Source organism: Sceloporus occidentalis, unplaced genomic scaffold (assembly GCF_023333645.1).
Source record: "Sceloporus occidentalis isolate IW3139 unplaced genomic scaffold, rSceOcc1.0.p SCAF_3, whole genome shotgun sequence".
Lineage (NCBI taxonomy): Eukaryota > Metazoa > Chordata > Lepidosauria > Squamata > Phrynosomatidae > Sceloporus > Sceloporus occidentalis.
The window spans coordinates 117,128,241-117,149,648 of record NW_028316983.1 but is presented as its reverse complement, the minus strand read 5'-3'; the positions used below and the strand labels follow the sequence as shown (position 1 = coordinate 117,149,648).

The 21,408-nt window shown below is 41.6% G+C and overlaps 1 protein-coding gene across 1 annotated transcript in view; it reads right to left on the bottom strand.

Moving 5' to 3' along the window:
* Window positions 1-10,959: 10,959 nt before the first annotated feature.
* The window catches only part of LOC149316614 (ADAMTS-like protein 2), a 41,262-nt gene continuing 30,813 nt past the window's right edge, over window positions 10,960-21,408 (bottom strand). Inside the window, exons 13-18 of the mRNA XM_089518736.1 lie at window positions 17,992-18,205; window positions 15,633-15,788; window positions 14,758-14,928; window positions 12,591-12,767; window positions 11,508-11,652; window positions 10,960-11,078 (exon numbers count right to left, since the gene is read on the bottom strand). Of these exons, the coding sequence (XP_089374862.1) occupies window positions 10,960-11,078; window positions 11,508-11,652; window positions 12,591-12,767; window positions 14,758-14,928; window positions 15,633-15,788; window positions 17,992-18,205 (982 nt within the window). The remainder of the gene's footprint in view (window positions 11,079-11,507; window positions 11,653-12,590; window positions 12,768-14,757; window positions 14,929-15,632; window positions 15,789-17,991; window positions 18,206-21,408) is intronic.

Genomic DNA, 21,408 nt, shown 5'->3' with positions numbered 1-21,408 from the left:
TTTAAATGATGCATGCATCCTAAGAATCCAGAAGTTGCACCAAAGCTGCACTCCAGTGCTTAGGAATGGAGTGTGGCTTTGGCGCGACCTCCGGACTCTTAGGACCCATGCATCATTTAAATAGCATACCTCCAAAGAGACCCGAAGCAGCTTTATTTTGGCAGTCTGTAACAAGCCTAAAATTTAATTTAAAGTCCCAACGGACTACACTAACTTGTTTGTTTGGAGCCCAGTGAAGTATAATTCTAAGCATTTTATTTAGAAGGCGCATTGCAGTCAATGTAATTTACTCTCAGGAAAGGCAAACAGAATTCCTGTTCACAGAAATGTGAAAAGAAGCAAAAAAATAAAAATAAAAAAATAGCAGGATATGATTGCTTCTTTCATTTTGGAAAACCACCAAACCTATTGAGGTGTTAACCTTTTTCATCAAATCCACCTAGGCAGTAGTCTAGATAGCTTATTTATGCATTGTTATCAAGATTTTTACCCCACCTTCCCAATACATCATGACATATTGCTTATTTTGAAAAACTATTTATCTTCATAATGATGTATAGAGTTTCCTGGACACATCAACGTATCTGATAAAATGACTCTTATCAGTTTACTTCTGCCAAAATACAGTTGCTAGCCCTCAGGATCTTGCAGTACTCAAGCAGAAGTCCTAAAGCAATGATTCCGTAGAAATTAGTGCTTTAACTTGCCACCTTTACAGTGTAGCTCAGTGCCTCATATAGCAACACACAATTTTTTTTGGAGCTTGAATGTGTACCAGAAACTCCTGAATAAGCACGTGCTTCTCTTCATTGCCAAATGCAGCAATTCCATGCATATAATAGAGTGGATGCCCTTTAACACTGGAATAAGTACAGAATCCCTTGCACACTCAGAAGCTCCATATGAACATCAGGATCAGGCCACAGTGTCAGGGACAGCTGTATGTATTAAATTTCTGTTGCCAGTTTTAGGAATTGCAGCCTATATTAAAAAAAAAACCACAAACATATCCACTAAGTTACCACAAACTGACAGTTAACAAATTCAGGATGCAATCTACATACACATACTATGCAGTAGGTCGCAGTTAACGTAATAACCTTTTCCCCTGAGTAAATATATTTAGGATAGTACTGAAAAGAAACATACAGAATGTCAGAAACCGGTGTGCTTTTGTACATGTTAAGCATTAGCTTTCGTTTGCAAATTGGGGGAGAGAACCCATGTTGGCTTCCATTTTGTGTGTTCTTGTTTTAAGGTTGATAGCCGACATTTCCATGCTCCCTGGAACGTTTCTCCCCACTTCCTTTTAAACTACGAAAAGTGCTACCTTCTCACTGGGCCTCTGCCATACGTATCCATGGATTAGGGATCTGTGAGTCAGTTTCTGAACAAACAGACACGCACACATCAGTGCCCCCTCCTGTACATGCTGGGAAATTACTGGATTGTCCAGGATGTTGTTATCAGAAATATTGACATGTGTACTTTCAAGTGAAAACCCATGTTTCTAATTAAAGTTGTGAGATAATTGCTATAAAATGCTCAGATACTGCACCAGAACATTTTCTGAACCAAATACATCTCCAGTTGTTTGTTGTCGTTGTGTGCCTTCAAGTCATTTCCAACTTATGGTGACCCTAAGGTGAATCTATCACCGGGTTTTCTTGGCAGGAGTTGTTCAGAGTGGGTGTGCTTTGAGGAGGAGAGAGTGTGATTTGCCTAAGGCCACCCTGTGGGTTTCCGTAGCTGAGCTAGTTTTAAGAGCCTGGAAAGCTAGTTACACTGTAGTCGTAGTTTTTTAAAGTTACTCTTTTATTCCCCGTTATTCAAAAAACATATAAATGATGTCAATTTCCAGCCAATTGTCTGCCCCTGTTGTTGCTGCAACACCCACAACCCAGCACCAGTGGCTCAAGTTCTAGGGATGGCTGCCTGCAACCCCTATTGTTGCTATCTGTCTTCAAGACAGGTCCAACGTATGACAATCCTATTCTAGGGTTTTCTTGGCAATATTTATTCAGAGGAAGTTTGCCTTTGCTTTCCTCTGAGGTAGAGAAAATGTGACTACCACAAGGTCACTCAGTAGTTTTCCATGGCCAAGCAGAGATCCAAACCCTGGTCTCTCAAGTGTCCTAGTCCAACACTCAAACTACTACACCATGCAGGCTATCACATCTCTAGTGTGTGTATGAGTTTGTGCTTTGAAACTGTTTGTCGACTTATGGCAACCCCATAAATTTCATGGGGTTTTCTCAGTCAAGGAATACTCAGAGGTGGTTTTGCCCCTCCCTTCCTAGGAAATATACTGTTTATACTTGACTATAAGTAGACCTCATGTATAAGTCAAGGGCAGATTTTGGGGCCAAAAATAAGGATTTTGATATAACCCATCGATAAGTCGAGGTTAAGACTTGGGGGCATGAAATGAAGGATGTAAAGAACAAAGCAAAGGAAAACAATGCCAACAAACTTGCAAATTTCCAGCAGGCAAATCTATTTGTGGTCATACTGGATGGATGAGAGAGTAGAAGGGAGTCAGTGCTTCCAGAGCAGATTAAACTTTTGCCTTTCACCAGGGGATGGTTTCATATTATATATATGATTTAAAGTATAGTACAGTGCACCCTTCTTTTATGCAGGGGATCCATTCTGGACACACACACCCAGCGTAAAAGAAATGTAATGGGTCTTGTGCTCGCAGCAGTGCGGCGGAGCAATAGCACCATGGGCACGCGTGCCATTGTTCCTTCTGGCACATGGCACTGCTTCTTCTGGCGCTGCTTTCAGCATATGCTGAAAGCAGCATATAATGCACCCGCATATGACGCTGGTGCACTGTATTTACATTGAGCCATGGATAAGTCGAATCAGGTTTTTTGGGTCAATTTTTAAACCTAAATTTCTAAACTTATATATGAGTATAAACAGTAGCTTACAGCCCCTAGTATCCATTGCCTGTCTCCCATCCATGTACTAACTAGGGCTGACCATACTTAGCTTCCAAGATCAGAGGGATCTGGTGCCTTTAGGGTGTGTGTGTGTGTAAATTTTTAGTAACCATTATAGTGAAGACTTAATGGATATATAACCTAGCTTCTGGGTTCTATTGCTTTATCATGCTCTAGTGTGACCAAGAAGTTGAATTCATAGGCTGTAACCAGAGAGTTGTTTACACTGAATATGATAAGCACACTGCAGTCAAGGACATGATGCAGAGGGGGAAACCTTTCCATATCCAGACACTCCTATCCCTACAATATATGGGGCCTTCTGTGTATGTGTACACATACACACACCAAATCATTATTGAAAGTGAGACTCTTGTGTTGTGCTGGAGGACCTAGAGATTCCTAAAGAGAACATATTAATCAAAACCACAAATTTCCACCATCAAAAGATCACAAGGCAAATTACTAGCTATTGCCTAAGTAAACCCATCTGTCTGTAGCAGGATAAAAGGTGGGTCCATGGGAAGGCTGAGCAGAATATGAATCCACACCTCCATTATGAGCAATTTTAAAGCAATAGTGAGTCATCTGTATCGACTGAATGTTGAACTCCAACATTTTCCATATCCAGTGTTTGTGCATGAGTGGTGCTGGAGACCAATATCAAGAGCATCACAGATGTTCCATACTTTGTTTAAAGGGAGAACAAGAGCCTTAAGTATTTCTGTTTAGTGACAGGGCATCTGTCCATAAGGCCCTCTTGATTTTGCAAATATCACTCAATCAGGTTATGGATTTATGGACCACCCCCAGCCCCATGAGTTTTTGTATGCTGTTGCCACTCTTTAAACCTGAGGACTCAGTTTCCTATATGGCAAATATACGCACCAGCTTTTCACACTATCGTGTTAATGTTTTTCCTTGCTGAACATAGGGGCATGATGCAACAAATGTTCACAAAATAGATATGGTGGGGGGAAATGGCAAAGCACACCAAACAGCACCAATTTCAACTGGGGGAAACATTTTTTTAGCCAAAAATTCCATGTCACGAAAAAATCTAAGATGGTAATGAAACAGGCTTTAGCACAGCCTTCAGTATAAGGGACTAGTTTTCTACATGCAGGGAGAGGAAGATATTTTTAGACTAGGTCGTTTGTTTTTTCTTGGAGAAATACATATTACCTTTTTGGCTTTGTTGGGCCCATTCCCACTACAGTTTGCTGCGAAGTGTGATGTGGGCTATATGACCCTCGTTGCCATTTGACTGCGCTTCTGATCTTCCTTTGATCGATTAGAGAAGAAAAGGTCCAGGGCAAACTCAGATAGTCTGCGGTTTCCTGACACTAGTTTGGGAGAGGTGTTTTCTGTATAAATCGATTCTGAAGCGTCCCCAATAAGTGGGAACACCAGATCAGAATCGTTTTGTTGGGGTTTTTTTGCCATAGAATTGATTGCAAAAATAAATTTATTGTTTTAGCAATAGATTGATTTTGCAATCAGTACTATCACCAAAAAAAGTATCTCGTCCTCCTCCACCTCCTCCTCCTCCTCCCATTCCAGGGAAAGCCACTTCTCCCTCTCCTTTTCCCTCCTTCCTTGCCTTCTGCCGGGCTAGTGGGACTTGTGGCACTCCTGCCCGGGCCTCTGCCTCTTCTCCCAGGATAGTGGGGCCTGCGGTGCTCCTGCCAGGCCTCTGCCACTTCCCCACCAGGCAAGAATGGGGCAAGCGGTAGCGACGTAGCAGTGGAAGCAACGCTAGCCCCAGGAGAACGGCGGAGGCTAGCCAGGAACGCCGCAGGCCCCGCCAGCCAGGGAGAAGCGGCGGAGGCCCAGCAGGCAAGAAGGAAGGAAACCGAAGGTAGGAAGGAAGGAAAAGAAGGGGGAAAGGGAGAAGAAACGAACAAGGAAAGGAGAGGGGAGGGAAGTCAGAGAGAAATAGGGTCTAGTAGGGAGCTTTGGAAGGGGTCGGGGGGGTACTGGCTGAAGGGCGCCAATGGGAACGACATGTGTCCCAAAGGAAAAAAATCACTTCCAAACAGGCCCCCTTTTCATAGTGGAAACGAGAGGCCTTTTGGAAGTGATTGGAATACCAAGGCAGAGCCCAAATCAAATATGGGTTATTCCCCCAGTGGAAATGGGCCCGTTGTTTTTTCTAAACATTTTGTCTGGTGTTTTAGTTTCAGTAGTATTTTTAATATTTTTAAATGTATTACTTTCTTCTGACATTCCTCCAATGAGCAGACTATTCACATGTTGATCCTATAGTCTTTCTTACCATAGTATGAGAACTGGTTGTTAGACATGTTAGTCAACTGGTTTGGTGGCAACAGACTGTACTCAGCATCGGTGAACTGACAATACTAGAACTGCATGTAAGGCTGTGCTCAGAGGTTCTTGGCAAGCATTCCAGTGATGTACACATCCTTATGTTTCTTCCTCAATTACATTCTGTGAAAATTAATTTTGCTCCGGTTTTACTTACATACCGTAATTGAAATCACATTTGCAAGTACTGTATTCTAATCCAGAAAAGAGATCCAAGTGGAATTCATGCTGCACCTTTGTTCTCAAATGAAAACAGTGGATGTGCATTTTCACCTAAGATCATCTCTTGCTAACAAAATGCAAACAGACCTGAACTAAGAGGCTATTCAGGCAGAAGGGGGTTCTGTGCCAAACTATGCTTGTTCACTTGGCCATTGGCTGATGACAGTAGACCATCTACTGTAGATGTAGTTTGGAAATGAATCACCTTTTTTTCTTTAATGTGGTTTAACAATGACAGAACTGCTGAGGAATCTGTAATGTCAGGTTCAGTTCAGCAAAGTGGCAATGTGAACCCTACTCCAACAGGAAATCCCTGTCAAAAGATGTATTGGTATAATTGGGGTGTAAAAGTACTCCAGAAGCCCATTCACACTACAGAATTATAGTGTTATAACTCCACTTAAGCTTCCATCCTATGAATTCCTGGGATTTGCAGTAGAATGGACATCTAGAATCCTCAGCCAAAGCACTCCAGTGCTCACCAAAGTAGGTGATGGAAGCATGGCAGTTAAAGTGGAATAATAGCACTATAAATGCGCTATAAATGTCTAGTGTGAATGGGTCCCAAGTCTTTGGAGATTTGCAAAGTATAATTATTATTTTCAAAAATTATTATTCTCAAAGGTATATCCACATTTCCATACTGAATTTGAAACTTGTCCTGAAGTGCTAAATCCTATTAGTATAACTTTTTTTACATGGCATTTTCGTAATTGGAGAAGTGGTGGACCAAATATCCCAGCATGCACTGCTTTGCCTTATGCTGTCATTGGGACTGTTCAGTTCATGTTGGAGTCTTAAAATTCCAGATTGAAATCACTGCAGTTTCTTCTGGTTACACCAGAAGGGCAAACACTGAAAACTGGATTATGCCCAGGTAAAGCATGGACATGCCCTCTTATCAAAGCCAGAGTTCAGACAATTTTGCTTAAGGTGCTGATGCCATACTCCTGTCCTCTCCTTCTTTGACTAGAGATTTTATCATACAGTTTAAAAAACCGAATTACTGCTGCCAAATTCAGTTGTAATTCAGGATACATCTGGATTTTATCGCACATATTTTTGTTGCCCGGGTAACATCTAGCTAGAATCCGAATTCAGCCGGCCGATTCACAGAGCTGGCTTTGCAAATAGGCCGACTGAACTCGGATCCTAGCTGGATGTTACCCGGGATGCACCCATCTGGTGGCGGCAAAAGTGCGTCCAATGAAATCAAAATATATCCCTAATTAGAATTTAATTTGGCAGCGGTAATTTGGGGTTTTAAACTATGTGATAGTCATCATAAAACAAGCAATAGCCACTTTCTGCATTGATTCTGTAGTATACTGTAGGGTACAGGACAAACAATGTCACAGTGGGAAAGTGTGGATGGAAAGAAAATGTTCCAGTCTATTCAGTACTTTTTGTACTTCAAACCTGTTTGTTTTTGACATCTTTTCCTTGTTCAGTGATGGAATCAGGATTGGAGTTAAACAGCAAAATAAATACTGACTTTCAAATACTAAAGTAACTGATGTTTTTCATTCAGTTTATCAGGACCTCCAGGGCTTGAAGAAGAGGCCTTGTTGCAGGGTGGAGTGGGGGAAGAACTGTCTTAGGCTGGGATTTCTAGTGGCAAGATTCCACTAGTTTGCTTATTCTGACAAGAGCTGCATTTCTGCTACAAGCATCACAGACTAAACTATGGAGATTACCGCACTAGGGTAAAAGCGTTCCCCAATGCGTTCTCACGGACGCGAGCCCGGAACGCGATGAGAACCAGAACGATAGTTTACTGCACAGCGGAACGCCGCCAGGCGTTCCAAATGTGTTCCCAATGTGTTCCAGGGAGGCCATTTCTGGGAATGGTTTTGAAACTGTTCCCAGAAATGGCCTCCCTGGAATACATTGGGAACACATTTGGAACACATTTGGAACGCCCGGCGGCGACGGCGGCGTTCCACTGTGTGGTAAACTAGCGTTCTGGTTCTCATCACGTTCCAGGCTCGCGCCCGTGAGAACGCATTGGGGAACGCTTTTACCCTAGTGCGGTAATCTCTTATATCTATGAAGTGGTTCTCTGTGTTCTTCAGGGAATCATTAATCCCTGCCACTTAATTGAGTCCTCAGTCAAGAGACCCATCGGGCATTCTAAAATCCCAATCTTGGCACTTCCTTTGCAGCCAAGTCAACTGAGCCTCTGTTTTAAGTTCTGGCCTTCATACTCTCCAAGTGTACCAGTTTAGCAGAGACAGTCCCAGTTAAGTGTCCCTTGTCCCACTTTTCCAACTGCTTTTAAAGTGTTCTGGTTTCTCTGTCCGCTCCTTGTTCCATTTACCTCCTCCGTCCTCAGCTTGCTTCCATTGCTGCAAACCAAGTTCAAAATGAAAAAAGTTATTTTCACTCAGTTAACTCAGCAGAAAGATAAAGTCTTGCTCTTCCCATTAAAATCACACATACACACCCGCTGCCACTGCCCTTTCAGGCTTTCCTAAACTCAGTGCATAAATTTAGGGTTTCTCTGCTTAAAATAATAGTTTTGCGCTCCTGTTATCTGTCCATACCCTTCTGACAAAACTCTAATGGTGGTTGGCCACATGTGTCTCAGTTTTCATCTGTGATATTGAATGGTATGGTCCTTTCTGGTCTTTGGGTGCCATTTTGGACTCAAGGTTTGCCTACCTTGGACTGTGGTTCTGGCAACCTGAAAACTTGAACTTTTGGGCCCTAAAACCTGATCTGGGACAGTGTGTTTTCAAGTATCAGACCTTTCATACAGTACAGAATATAATATGAGCCCCTGTGATTAGCCGGCAGTATAAAGCCTCTGGGTTGATTAAGTATGATATAAATACTAAGAGCATGGCCAAAATATTTTTTTTAGTCTACTCAACTCATTGTCTAACTACAGCTTTTGTGCCAGTTTATCAAACTCTATATTTAGGTATCATCAGAGCATTCTCTAAATGTGAAGATCTACATGTCTATACTGCAGATGATCTCTCTGTTGTTTGTGGTGGTGTTGTGTCATCTGCAAATGCAAGGTCAGTAGATAAATTAGTATAACTCTGTGGTCACTTTTTGTTTCAATTTTCTGTATTTTTTTCAAAAAAATATATAAATTATGGTTAATTCATGCAACTTTTTTTGAGGGTTTGATAATTATAATGGTACATTTGGCACAGTCACAAAGTTGCACAAATCCACAATATTTTGGTTTCAACAAAGACCATAGGTGAGCAGTGTGAACTACAACTGCCTTTGGTTTTTATGAAATCCGGAGCTGGGTTTCGGCAAAAACAGGTAATTAAAAAAGGAAATTGACCTTTCCTATTCAGGCAGCATTGAAGTGCCTTATCTAAGCATAGCAAAAACATTTATGTCACATTTGAGTAAGGATAGGAATAGGTAGATATGTGTTACACAATACAATTGGAGCAAATATTACCATAGACCTGCATTTAAACAGGTGCAGACATGGGAATGTACAACTTTGCTGGAAGCAAGACAGGTCTATTGTTTGGGATTTCTATATCATCATCAACCATGCATTCTTTCTTTCTTTTTCACAAATTACTATAAAGTCTTGCTAGGAGTGGGAAAAGGAGGCGGCATATACACTTTTGTCTGCTTGAAAGGAAGAGTCTTCAGTGATGATGGCAACAAACAAAAATCATGGCACTTACAAAATTGTGAGGCATTTCTGCAGGGAGACCCTGAGAAGAACAACCTTCCTCTGGCTCAGAAGTGCAGCATGACTGGCTTCATTATTTACTTGGTTACTTGGCCTCATGGCCTCTTCCAAGTGTCACAGGGTTTCCTCTTCCCTCCCTCCCCACAAGGTTCAGTATAACATATGCTTGCTTCTCCAGCTATTACAGAATGCTGGTCTCCTCCAGGCCAAAATCCCACTCAGAGATTTCACAGGGACATTGGCTCACATACCCCCCTGCCGCTCCCAGATTCCCATGCCAACCACAGTTCCATTGCGTCTTGCAAATTGTTTCTGTCATTTCTCCTGGATCTTTTTTCTCCATCCACAAAACTTTTTACACTGCAAAGCAAATGTTGTTTTCTCTCTCTTTATTGTGAAATGATGCTTTTAAAAAATTGATTGTGTGGACGGAAAGCAACTAAATACAGACAACTTTCGATATTGGTCATTTCAACAATCTGCCTTTTTTCTCTCCCTCACTCCTCCCAATTTCTCTCTCTGGATCTTTGTGTTTTTGCATGCAAGCACATATTTGCATTGAAACTTCTAGCTTTCCACAGTCTTAAAATCAGTATTTTGCATCAAATTTGAAGCATGGTTTTTGATCAAATTGCTGTTTTGCCTGTACAGCGTAGACTGTGCCTCTCAGCCTGATCACTTGCTGTCTGAACTACCACACAGATATAGCATGAGATGTGTAGATGTACAGTGTGGCTTCAGAAGCCTGCACATGCAAACTGAGGAACTGCCAGAGTCACTCCCTCTCCAAAAGGCTCAGGAGGAACACATTTCTATAGTGCTTTCAGATGTATTGACCAGGTGGCCTTCAGGAAGTCAGTCTCAAACTGCCTCACCTGATCTTTGCAATACAGTGAAAGATAATAATTGACCTACTTTATGAAGCTTTGTAAAGGTGTGGTGCTCCCCACTACCTTATAAGTTTTATAAAAATCAAACAAATTAATGGAGAACACATCTTGAAAAATATGGCCAGAATCAAACATGAATATACCCACTAAATCAATGGGAACTTGGTAAGTCAATATTGATGTAAGTTTCAATTCGGCAAGTCTCCTTTAGCTGGGACTAACAACTGGTTGATGTCTATCAGCAGATACGACAGCTACACAGAACCTCCATGTTCAGAGGAAATACATCTATGAACAACAGTTGTTTGGGAGGAGAGCTTCTGCCTTCAAATCCTGCATGTAGGCTTCCTACAATTTCCAGGTTGGCTACTATAGGAAGCAGGAAGTGATGGACTTTTGTTTGATTCAAAAAGTTTTGTGCGATTCAAAGTACTATATGAATGTAAGATCTGGGTTCATGAGATATATGGGGTGGGACTCAGGGAGGGGGAGGGCTGGAACATCAACAATGAACATAGGAACATCCAAGGGGATGTGGTGGGTAAAGGATATCCAGCTCATTCAAGGACAGGTGGCAGTCCTTCAAGCCTAAGCATGCCAGGAAATCAGGTATTTTAATACTCCACTTGACAAAAAGTCTGTGTCAAAAGTTCTGTGGACAGCTCTATCAAGCCTGAAAGTTATACCACCTGAATGATGTGCAGAGGTATGGTCTCTTTTGAAAAGGCTGGTAAACAGGGCCTTTATGACTGCTGGACACACACACAGAATTCCAGAAGCTGGATAGGATGTAGTCTAGGGTTTCATGTGAGTCAGGCCTCAAAGCTTCTGGTGTACAATGAATATTTCAGTTAAGCTCCTTCTTCCAGGCTGCAAAGGACCATGCGAGGAATCAGAGTGATTTACTCCTGCAGGATCTACAGCAAGCCTTCCTGTAGTACCAATGTGAACACAGCTTCACTTTGAGGACCAGCACACAGTTAGCAGTTGCTTTGTCTTCACAGTCCTCATCTAGCAAAAAGAAACAGAAGAGTAGTACCCGAGTGATTTCAAAGATTTAGCTAGTGTCCGATCAATACAGAGACTTTGGTTTTCCTCACCAATCCCTGCTCCTGGAGAATATGAGTCCTTTAATCTGACCCATCTTCTCCCCACTTTCCTTTTCCCAATCCTCTTCAGTTGTTCCATCCATTCTTCTCTTCCATGTATTCCTATGAATTCCCCTCTCCTCCTGACCTGGAACCATAATTCTCTGCTGCCCCTTCTTACTCTATGCTCCACCTGTTCCTTACCCCACCTTTCGGGGAGAATGTAGATGCCCAAATTTCATGACTATCTAATTTCCCCCAAGTGCATTATCAAACAACACAGTTGTGACACATTCTGCCTTCTCAAGTAGTAGCCCACAAGAATACCCATGGGGAAAATCTCCCTCTTTACCTGGGGCATCTGTGGGACACAGCTGAAGCTGGCATGTCTGCTTGGCTTCAGGCTTGGATGCTGACTCACAGCCTTGTCCTAGGGTTTCTCCTTGGTAGCACTTCACTTCACGGAAACGGAGGCCTGTGCCGCAGGTCTTGCTGCACTGCAGAGGGATGGGGATGGGAAAAGATGGACAGATGTCTCCCTTTGGCAGGAAGTGAGGATGGAGGCTGCAACTTTTATACAAAGAAAGGGAGTAAAAAAAAATTACCCATCATCTGCGCCATAGTAATTGAATTCTTTTCCTCTAGAGCAGAGGTTCCCAGACGTTGGTTCACAAAATTCCTAATTGTTGTCCAAGCTAGCTGGGAATTCTGGGAGCTGAATTCCAAAATACCCAAAGGACCAATGTATGCGAACCACTGCTCTATAGGCTTCCATGTTTGTTTCAGTTTTGGATGCCTGGTTGAAATTGGTAGAAAGGTATGGCAATACTATATTTTTTAGTGAATTGTGAAATGGTATTCGGAGCTCCGTTTTAAATCTGTGTGCCTATACTGAAGGTACAGAAGGCAAGGACTGCTAACATGTAGCCTTGGTCAAGAGTACAAATTTAAAAGAGAGAAGGGCTTCAGCTTAAGGGCAATATTGCTGATGGATGGCCAGGGTTACAGATGTACAGCCACAATTGCTTGATAGTGTTAGGGTCATAACATGCTGCAGCTGTCTGCCTATGTGGCTCTTCCTTGGCTTACAGATACATTCTGAGAAGCCTCTAGCCAAATTGGGGCATTTATGTTGATGATACAGTAGACAGTGTGAATAAATTGGAGCTGGGAGTCTTGGTCCTGAATCCTAAAACAGTCATAAAGATACATGTCTAATATTTTGATTCCTCATAGGAAGGATAGGAGACAAATACTGTATCACATAACAATGGTTTAACTCCTTGTTATTCTTGCCAAGGCTTCTGTATGGCACACTAGAAATCATAATGGATATTTCCCCCATCTGTTACCTCCTCACTGTGGTGACTGTTTTCCTGTCATCCCCTCCATCTCTACTTCAAGCTCCCATCATCACCACTGCCCCCTCCTGTACCTGTGACCAAGAGGTCGAAAACCATGTTGAACAGGGTCTCCTGAAACAAGATGCCTGCATGTCTGGCTTGGGTAAAGCATCACATTGCTCCTCGGGATACTCTCTGTACAGGCCATTTTCTAGTCCCACACACAAAACCGTTCTTCTCTTGATGCCCCGGCCACATGTGGCATTGCACTGAAATGGAGAATGTGAGATGTCTTTTATCCATTAGTATTCGAAATCTCCTGGTTTCTGTTTTAACCTTCAAATCCAGGTGATGTCAGCCGTCAGGTCAATATATGTTTTGTCTGGCCAAGTGTTACTCAATAAGATACGAGAGATAAGCTAAATATAAACAAATATCTTCCTCTTTAAAAAGTATAACAGATAGTATTAGTTGTTGTTATTTTTAGGCACCTTCAAGATTTATTCAGAAGAGGTTTGGCACTGCCTTCCTTTAAGGATGAGAGTGTGACTTGCCCAAAGTCATCGAGTGGATTTCCATGGCTGAGCAAGGATTTAAACCTTGGTCTTCCAGAGTCCTCATCCAACACTCAAAACACTATTATTATTATTATTATTATTATTATTATTATTATGCTTTATTTATAAAATGCTGTAAATTTATACAGCACTGTACATACAATAAATAAAAATAGATAAAATACGGTAAACCTGCCTATGGCATACATTCTACAAAAATAATTAAACATAATACATATTAATATATGTAATATATATGTAATACATCTTAACATTCAAATAATAAAATATAGCAGACAGCAAATTAAAATAACATTGGATAACAATCATGTAATGTTTGGGAACGCTTCCCTGAACACCACCATGGCTCTCTGTTATCATAAGTATCATGTTTTACTGGTTGTTGTTGTTGTTGTTGTGTTCCTTTAAGTCATTTCTGATTTGTGATGACCCAAAGTCAAACCTAACATAGGGTCCTTTTGGCAAATTTGTTCAAAGGGACTTTGCTCTTATCTTCCTCTGAGGTTGCGAAAGTGTGAGTGGTCATCCACTAGGTTTCCATGACCAAGCAGGTGTTCGAACCCTGGTCTCCCAGTGACCTAGTCAAACACTCAAACCATTACACCTTTTCATTAATCTAGGACTATTCTATTCCCCTTTCCATTATACCAAGGATGTGAGTTGTGTTATCTTGCTATTACATTATTACAGTGGTCCCTCCACATTCACTGAGGTTAGGGGTGAAGGACCCCTGTGAATGTGGAAAAACCGGGGGTGGGGGTGGAAACCCTTGTTCTTTTTACCTAAGAGAACACCTCTCTGGGAATCTCCAGGTCCTCCAATGCAATTCTATGGTCAACATCTGCCAGACGTTGATCATAGAATCATGCTGAAGGACCAACAAATGCCTAGAAAAGTGTTTTCTCTTGGACCTTTTAGGTTCTCCAGCAAAACACAATGGTCAACTAGCAGAGTTGCACTGGAGGATCTAAAGATTCCTAGAGAGAACATATTAATTAAAACCACAAATAATCACATCTGCAAAAGTCAAAGCCACAAATGTGGAGGGCTAACTGTATTATGTTTCTGGCCAACTCAAGAAGCTGGAGGCTATAGATCGTTATCATTTAGATTTCAACTTTATGTCTCTTTTTCTCCCCACCACAGAAGGCAAAACCATGCAAGTTAACTTAATAAATATTAAATGAACAGCACTCTCTCTCAGAAGGCCAATGCAAGAGGCCTTATTGTTTCTCCAAGACCCACCAGCTGATTATTAGTTTGGCTATGTTATGGGAGGGAAGGGGAGGGGAGGGGTTGAGCATCAGTTGACGCCAGCAGAATGATGGAGGAAGCCTCATGGTCTTTCCCATAATTCTTTCCCCCAAGCTTCTTCCTTGCTACATGTCAACTCACACAGGGGTGACAAGGCCCGGAACAGGTTCACATAAATTGTTCCTCTGTTCCAACTGTTGCTGTTGTTGTTGTGCCAAAATATGACCAAGCTGGTCCCTCAGCTTGCATGCTGCCATAATGGCATATGGGACTGATATCTTGGACCTTTGACACCCTAAATGGAAAGCTCAGATAAAGACATGCACAGAAATGACTTACAGGGTTAACCAAAAAACACACTCATCATTAGGAGGCTGAGTGCTTTGTTTCCTAATACAATCAATGTCATGATCAAGAGCAGACTCACCTGATCCCACTCCTGCTCAATCCAGTGTGCAGGGCAGTTCTTATCGCCACAGGGATAGATTGCTAGAGGCTTGGTATTGGGATTGCACTGGGAGTCCGAAATCACTTTCCCTTCCAAATTGCGGCATGTGACAAAGCGGCTCATCCGACCTTCACCACACAAACCTGAGCACTTGGAGAAACAAAAAGGCCTTTCAAGCTAGCAGTGACTGAACAGTAATCTTTAAGGTGAAAGGGGTTGCATCTGCCATTAGCGTTTTTTGTATGAGTTTAACGCATCTATACAGCTATGCATAATTTGAGATGGATGGAAAATTTCATTTTTCTTTAAAAAAGAAACCTCATGCCTGTAAGATAATTTCTGAAAATACAGGCAGTATTGCCCACTCCAGGACTAGAAAATAACACAAGTCCCACACTAAAAAGATCACCTTTAATGGACAGCTTCCCTGAAAAATAGTTATACTGTTTCTACCAACCTTAGCATAAAATGCAAAGCCAAAGGGAGATGTTGGAAGTAGAACATTTTCTCATGAGGCAGCAGTGATGCCCAACAGGTTTTGCCAGTGTACCACATGAGAAAAGTGACACGCAGAATCATCCTGCAGGATCCTTTGCAACACACTGAAGTTCCTTTGCAGACAAGTAAGCATCTTCACTCCACCTGCACAGAACCATTCATATCTAGGGCACGTGACAAAGAGACAGGAGTCCAAGAACTGACCCTGAGTGTGAAATAGAAGGCTTCAAAGGGGGTGACAATGGGCCTGTTACTGCCCACACCACAAACCTGCAAGCTCCTTATCCCCTTAATGCTGTCCTCTTAAGGTAGAAGTGAAGAGAAGAAAATAGAAAGAACACTCAGTGTTGACTCACCGGTCCCCAGTCCGAGGCAGCCCAGTGCCTGTCACAAGGAGGCCCTGAGCATTCCTTCTCACTGACAGGCCTCACAGAATTGTTGCACAAATTTGGTTCTGCTGAGCAGCGCACTTCCCTCTTCATAGTCCCAGGGCCACCACACCGAGCAGAACACTGTAAAGAAGGGGACAGCAGAGAGTAGAGAGGTTGCAGCATAGGACAAGAACAAGGGGAGGAAATCATGAAAGATGACAGCAATAAAGGGGGGGGGGACAGTGTATTATTATGTTGTGCCTACAGTTACTCCAGACAGACAGACTATAGCACCATTTTCTTCTACCCTTCACAGAAAAGTTATTTAATATTCCTGAGGTGATTAGCACAAGCAATTCACAATGGGCATGCCTTCTTGATAAGGTCATGCAGCAAGATAAGGTAACACAGGCACCAAATTTGTGGGACCATTACAAATGGTCACTAAAAAAGCAAAGGTTTTTATTGACCATTAGAACAATTCAAAATCATAATTTCATAGAAAAGAGCTCAGCATATGCAATCTCAAAGCGCAATGGTAACTGTAAAGTGCATGTATACAGGATGGCAGCCACTTATATTAAGATGTTCTCAAACCAGAACCTCCTGTCATCAGTTTTCAGTGCCTTACATCCTAGATCACTGACACTCCAAGTCCTGAAGCCTAATGGTAAGCCAACCTAGAGCAGGCCAATTGCATCAACTGTTAAATGATGACTCAACTCACACTTATGTAAATCGCATTGATACTCAGGCAACCAGGCAGACTAGGCCTTTCGGTGGGGGTGGGGGTGGGGGTGGGGGTGGGGGTGTACTCCTACTATGGGAGTTTAAACTGAAGGAAAAGCTAACAAGTTTATTGAATTACGTAAACATGGTATTTCTCCTAAGGCTCGTTCCCACTTAAATTTAAGCCGGTTTGAGATTTGCTTTCGCTCCGTGTTGGTAAATCGATTCCAAAAGGTCCGTCGTTCCCACTATGAAAGCGGATCTTTTCATTATGTCCTTGTAATTGCTTGTTTTTTGGCATGATTGCCGCCCCCACTAGTTTGCACCGCTTCAAAATGCATGTCAATCATCTGTGCATCATCAGTGAGATAGGCTGCATCCTGGGCTCTGGGTGGGGCAGGCACTGGGCCTTTTGGCTGATCATCACTCAGGAGGTGCTTCCCCAAAAGAGGTGCTCCGGAGTACAGTGCTAAAACCCTCAAAGTGCTTCATGGCATTTACAGATATGTTTTTTTAAAAAATTAATTGACCAAAGATTCGGTTCATTGGTTTTGCAATAGCTGCCTTTGCAAATAGTTGCAAAATCAATTAATCAAATGTTTTATGAATTTTTTTAAATGCACCCATAGGTCACACCACAAGCACAAAGGCAGCGCTGAGTGAGGGGGGAGAGTGTTGGAGCTACCAAAAACTGAGGAAGGATGATAAACACCCCTCTGCCATTAGTCTCTCCCCTCCAGAATCATGTGATTCAGATCTGTCGTTCCCACTTGTTGAACACGCTCCAGAATCAATTCTTTCCAAAAGAACCACCAACGAATTAGTGTCAGGAAAGAATGTTTGGCGTTTGCCTCACTTCATCACGATTGAAACTGATCACACTAGGATCAGAACCGGTTTCAAATGGGAATGACAGTCATATCAACTGATTGGCAATTTGCTTTAAAGCATAGTGGGAACAAGCCCCTAGAATAAGTAAGCTTAAGAAAACACACCAGGCCAATGTTATAAAGAAGCCCTTTAGAATGACTATCAGTTACATTCATGTGTTATGGAAGAGGAAGACTACTAGCACTGACTTCCACACTGGACAGCAGATTCAAAAGGCCAGGATAGGGCTCGTGCATCCTTTAGAGTTTTTTAGGGAGGGAGTTTCACAAGGTACAGCTTGCCATTTCTTCTTCTACACAATTATTGAAGGTGCAGGAGTCCTGTTCTCTCTTATACCTTAAACCTGTCTCTGAAGGCTTCCTCTGTTATTCCTCAGAGACATTTAGTTCTGTATTTGGGATTACTCAGATATTTCCCCAGCTGCATTTTGCAGACAAAATGGACATAGACAACATGTTGCAGACAATATGTACAACTGTCAGGGGAGGGCACAGTGGGGCCCTGCAGAAGATTGATACTAACCCTTATCATACCTCTCCATCCTCAAAATCTTTAAGTCATTTCTGATTAGTGACGACCGAAAGTCAAACCTAACATAGGGTCCTTTTGGCAAAATTATTTATTTGCCAACATCCCAGACATGGTTCCGGTAGCCATGTGTTATACTCTCCTCATCTCGGTTACTGATCATTCTTTGGCTTAATTCTCACAAGGAAGCACATACCTCAGACCACTCTGACAGCTCCCACTGTGGGCCACAAGCTTTGTTCTTGCATTGTTTTCTCTCCATAGGTCTGGTTAGTCCAGCTGATTCACACATATCATCATAAACAGAGCTATCAAAGCCTGGAGCCAGCATCTTCCAACAGCGCACAGTTCGGTACTGATAGCCTTCACTGCAAGTCCTGGAACACTCACTCCACCGGCTGGTTTCCCACCTCCACACGAGACCCAAGATAAAAGCAAAGAAAGAGAAACCTCTGCTTAATTTAAGGTCACTATGAAGGACAGAGGAGTGGAATTTTCTGAGTTAAGACATATTCTTATTATTTTATTTATTTATATCCTGTCTTTCTCCCAGAGGGCATTTTCCATCATCGCCCCCAGAGTGTGGAACGGCCTGCCGGATGAGATCCGTCTACTTACATCCTTAGACAGCTTTAAAAAGGCTGTTAAGACGGATCTCTTCTGGCAGGCCTTCCCAGAATAGAGAACCCGGCCTTAGAAGAACGTCTGGGAAAGATACTGCTGCTCCCACTGATTGTTTGCTGAGTGATGTTATTGACCTTCTGGTCAGTTTTTAACTTGTATGTTTGTTTGTTTGTTGTTGTTGTTTGTTGTTTTTTAAATATTGCATTGGATTTAATACCTTTTTAAGGAGGGGAGGGTACCGGGGATTTTATATGTTTTGTATTTTTAACTTTGTTAGCTGCCCCAATTGTTCTCAGAGGGGCAGGATACAAATAAATTTTATTATTATTATTATTAGTAGTAGTAGTAGTATAGGAACTCAAGGCAACTAATGAAGTGGAGCTTCGAAAGCTTGCAACAAGTATATTGTGCTTTTTGGTTGGCCAGTAAAGGTATCACTGTTTCGTGAATTTTTCTTTGAACTTGCTAAATGGATAACACAGCTACCCCTGCAAAATTTAAAATAGTACAAGTTAAAAACAATACAAAGCATTAAAATGTAAATACAAAGTTTAAAGTATCAATTAAACAATTTTAAAAAGTTAAAAGCATTACAATTAAAATCTAAAATATTTTTTTAAAAAATTAAAAAACTCTATACAAACCTTGCACAGCATTTAAAGTCCTACCCTTATTAGTTTTAGAAAGCCTTGTAGCATTATTATTTTTTTATCTGCTGCCAAAAGGAGTGCAGGGATGGGGCCGACCTGGCCTTTCTAGGGAGGAAATTCCAGAGCCTGGGAGCAGGCACTGAGAAGACTCTTTCTCTTAAACTAGCTCTATATGAGATGGATCTTCCATTTATATAGCTAAATGAGACAGATGCATTGGGGAAGGGAAGAAAGAGTATGCTGCAGATAAGTAACTCCCCCACCCCATTGCTCAACCCCATGATAATCTAAATGAAAGAGACTTGTTACTTATTCAGAATGCTTTTCTTTATTATCTATATCAAGGCGGGCAACCTGGAGCCATCCACCAGTTGCTAGACTCCAAGGCCAAGACCCTCTAGGGCACAACATACTATAATAGTTCCATTTGCAAAACTATGCTACATATCTACTCTCAGTACCTCCTGGACTCATCATTTAGAAAGAAACAAAATCTGAGCTGTGGGGAGTGTCTGACTATACCTCCATAGCCAGATGCAAAATGATTACATTGTCTGCTGAGATCCACAGATGTAAACAAAATCATTCTGCATCTGATTATGGGGACATAGCAAGATACTTCACTTTTTCAGTGTCTTTTCTTCTTTCCACCCATCAAGGAATAGTCAGGAGGAGAGGGTTCTAGCACCTGAATTATGAAGGTGAGGGCTTTGGCTGTTGTGGAGGCTGAAAGAGAATACCAACCTTTGCAACAATGAAAAAAAAAGACATAAACAGGCATAAAGTGAATCAATGGGATGCCAGCCCAACTCTGCAACTCCCATCATGTCTAGCTAAGGTAGCCATTGGAATAATGGTAGATGACCAGGGTCACACATGACTATACGGTTAGCCTTCCTTATCCACAGATTTTTTTATCCACGATTCAAGTATCCACAGCTTAAAAATATTTCCAAAAAAGTGTAAATTCCAAATAGCAAACCTTGATTTTCCAATTTATTGAAGGGACACTATTCTGCTATGCCATTGTCTTTAATGGGATTTGAGCATCCACTGGGTTTTTTTATCCATGGAGGGTCCTGAAACCAAACCCCAGCAGACAACAAGCACCCACTGTACTTGCACGTAAACAAGAAAGGGCTCTTTAGCTGCACACTATGTATTTAACGTAACATATACTTTTGCCTTGAGTCAAAACAAAAGATGAAAGACAATGCAAGGGAAGGGGATCTTGTGAACGACTGATTTGCACTGCCCTACTGTATTTTCTAAGCAACAATGCTGAGCTTTGCCTTCAAAACATGGACCCTCCAACCAGGGACGTAGCCAGGATTTTGGGAAGGGGGGGGGGTCCAGACTAAGTGCCACCATTATAATGGGGCTTGGGTGCAGCAGCGCGGCAGCACGCACCATTCATTTTATCTAACGGAACAGGGGGGTCCGGACCCCAAGAACACCCCCCTTGGCTACGTCCCTGCTCCAACTGACAAACCTGACAAATCTAAAAGTATGTAAACTATAATATAGCTATAACTCAAGGTTCTTCATAAAGTTGTAAAGGTAGGAGATACAAATGGGAGAAGAAATTATCCAGCATTAAGTTTGTGAAAACGGTGAATTCATAGCAGAATATATTTCATTGCTGCCAGGCACTGGTTTACCAATTGAGTTCATACCTAGCAATATAAAAAAGCTACCCTGCAATGACACTGGACAGCCAAAGGAAAGTTCAATGCAGCCAAGGCTGATAATTTTTCCAATTACAAAATATGTCAAATCATGGTGGCATTTCAAGCCAGAAGAGTAAAATTAGACTCTTAATGGAAATATGCAGTAATAGGAAATAAGCTGTATTGCTTCACTTGTTATTTCATAGGAAAAGATATTAGTAGCAGGGAAAATGCATGTAAAAGGTACGACTAGGAAAATAAACTCCATAATGATTCAGGACTGAAACTGAATTACAAAAGTGCATAGTAGCATGACTGCATCATAAGTCAAGTCAAACATTTTATTACATATGACGTATAAACATTACAAACAGAATCTAAGGAAGTTGTAAATAAACAGAGTGTTCTGTTTGTCTAATTTGTACATCAAGGGAATGTTTACCAAGTAGCCCCACTTTAACTGAAACCCCTTTTCCTTTTTTTAAAACTTACTGCAAATTGAATTTGGTTACTTAATATTGACTATATAAACATTAAACAATATAATAAATGTTTAAATAAGCATTTTCACCATCGATAGAATTTATCTGAGAAAATATTTTTAGGATAAGATGGCTCAAATGAAGTACAGCATTAATTAACTTTTGAAAATCTCCTCCGGAGTTGGTT